The following is a 2067-nucleotide window of genomic DNA, read 5'->3' as shown; positions in this document are numbered from 1 at the left end:
CAAGGAGCTGACTGCCCGGCCCCCGCGCGATCGCGGAGCCTGTCCCCGGGCAGGCGGCTGAGCTTCGTGGAGCCTCTGGAAGGAAGGCGCCCCTCGTTTCTCAGGAGGATGTGTCTCTGGCCAGGAAGGAGCTGGCCGTGGCACAGGACTCCTCGTGGGGCCCCAGGCCGGGCGGGGCGCGCGTCCAGGCGCAGCACAGCAGGCTTCGCAGCTCGGAGGAGACGCTGCGACTGAAGGAGGCGTAGATCCAGGGGTTGGTGCAGCTGTTGAGGCTGGCCAGCAACATGAGCAGCACGAAGGGGGGCCCTGTGTGGTGCGGGGTCCGGGCTGGGGTGAGGGCGCCCCCCAGCGGCTAGCAGTGCGCATCGGCCCGCGTCCGCTGGGGAGCCCACGGCTGGGGAGGGGGGCGCCCTGTGTGGCGCGGGGTCCGGGCTGCGGTGAGGGCGCCCCCCAGCGGCTAGCAGTGCGCATCGGCCCGCGTCCGCTCGGGAGCCCACGGCCACACACCTTCCCGAGGTGCCTCCGGGTCCCACGCTGCCCACAGCTGCACGAGGAAGAAGGGCGCCCAGCACAGCACGTACACTATCACGATCACCAACGTCATCCTCACGGTCTTGGCCATGGCCGCCGACACCCGGGCTCCCTCGCTGGGACTGCCCGTCCGGCGCCCTCCGCGGCGCCCCCCGGCCCTCTCTGCCGGCCCCGGCACCAGGCTGGCGTGAATCTCCCGAAAGATGAGCACCTGGCAGGCGGCAATGCCCAGGGCAGGTGCCACGAACACCATCAGGGCGATCCAGGTGACATAGGCGCGGAGGCCCCAGGGCTCGGCAAAGCGGGCCCAGCAGTCGAGGACACCGCTGCCGTCTCCCACGTCACGCTGGGCGAAGATGAAGAGCTGGGGCAGGCTGAGGAGAAGCGAGAAGGCCCAGGCCACCAGCACCGGCCGGTTCCAGCGAGCTCCGCCTCCATGGCGGTGTGCCAGCATGGGGCGGCAGATGGCGCGGTGGCGGTCCAGCGTCATGGCCAGGATCATGTAGGAGGAAGCATACATGCCCACCATCTGCAGGTACTTGACAGCCCGGCACAGGGCATCGGGCCCACGGAAGCGGTCGGTGGCGTCCCAGGCCAGCTGGGGCAGCACTTGGAAGAGAGCCACGGCCAGGTCGGCCAGGCACAAGTGGCCGATGAAGACGTGCATGGGCGCCCAGCGGCCCCGCCGGCCCCGCCGCACTAGGGCACCCAGCACCAAGCCGTTGCTCAGGGCCACAGCCACAAAGACTGTGGAGAGCAGGGCCAGCTCCGCCTGGGCTAGCAGCGGGTCCCGGGCGTCCAGCGGCTCCTCCTCGCTGCCATTGCCGGGCGGTGTAGGTTGGGAGAGGGGCCGGGGCACAGCTGGGCAGGGGTGGGGGGAGAGGCCCGAGTTAGGGAGTGTGCTCTGCAGGGGAACCGGGCCCAGGGAGCTTCCCGCTGGTCAGGCAGAGCTGGTGGCCTTCTGCTTCCCTCCAGCCTCCCACTTCCTGGATCCGCATGTGGTGGGGAGGGAAGGGCAGCCCCAGCCCAAGCGAATACATAGGGCCATGCGCTCCCCTCCCCGCACCAGCAGCCCGGAGAAGTGGGTGAAGGAGGTCTCTGAGAGGGGCTTCTTGGCTTCATCCAACCCCGCCCGGCCCACCTGGCTCATCCCAGTGGAGGAAAGGGTGGGGGGATGGGTAGGGACAGTGGCTGGAACCTTACCCGACGTGGTGGACGCCATGACCATGGTGGGGCGGGCAGGAGTCCTGAGCGCCTGGAGGAGATGGGGTGGCGAGCTCAGCCTCCCACCAGAGGGGCCATCCCGGCTGCCCAGAGTCTCTGGATAGGGGTCCTTAGAGAGCTGCCGGGGTGGTGGGGTGGGGGTGTGTGCGTGCGCACGTGCGTGTGTGCATGTGTGTGTGTGTGTGTGTGTGTGTGTGTGTGCGCGCGCGCATGCGCGAGTGTGTGTGTTCCAGTGATCAGGCACTGGGGGTACATCCTTAGCCTAATCAGGTTGGTGAGGTCTGGCCCCTGAGACAGACATCGACCTCGGAG

At 69.2% G+C, this 2067-nt stretch overlaps 1 protein-coding gene across 1 annotated transcript; it reads right to left on the bottom strand.

Annotated features, from left to right (window-relative positions):
- Positions 1 to 38: 38 nt before the first annotated feature.
- Positions 39 to 1811, bottom strand: AVPR2 (arginine vasopressin receptor 2). The gene is made up of 3 exons (XM_007456656.1): positions 1735 to 1811; positions 508 to 1392; positions 39 to 306 (listed from the first exon to the last, which is right to left on the bottom strand). Exons 1-3 carry the CDS (start codon positions 1757 to 1759, stop codon positions 101 to 103), a joined length of 1116 nt encoding a protein of 371 aa, XP_007456718.1. The 5' UTR covers positions 1760 to 1811; the 3' UTR covers positions 39 to 100.
- Positions 1812 to 2067: the final 256 nt, after the last annotated feature.

The sequence above is a fragment of the Lipotes vexillifer genome, unplaced genomic scaffold, assembly GCF_000442215.2.
Source record: "Lipotes vexillifer unplaced genomic scaffold, Lipotes_vexillifer_v1.1 scaffold899, whole genome shotgun sequence".
Taxonomy (NCBI): domain Eukaryota; kingdom Metazoa; phylum Chordata; class Mammalia; order Artiodactyla; family Lipotidae; genus Lipotes; species Lipotes vexillifer.
Note: the sequence above shows the minus strand (reverse complement) of the source record. Positions and strands in the feature narration are given on the sequence as shown.

Coding starts and splice junctions, on each gene's coding strand:
- AVPR2 (XM_007456656.1), bottom strand. CDS start 1,759: ATGGTCATGGCGTCCACCACGTCGG. Junction 1,393..1,734: donor CATGGCGTCCACCACGTCGG/GTAAGGTTCCAG, acceptor ACCCCTGCCCAG/CTGTGCCCCGGCCCCTCTCC. Junction 307..507: donor CCCGGAGGCACCTCGGGAAG/GTGTGTGGCCGT, acceptor CGCACCACACAG/GGCCCCCCTTCGTGCTGCTC.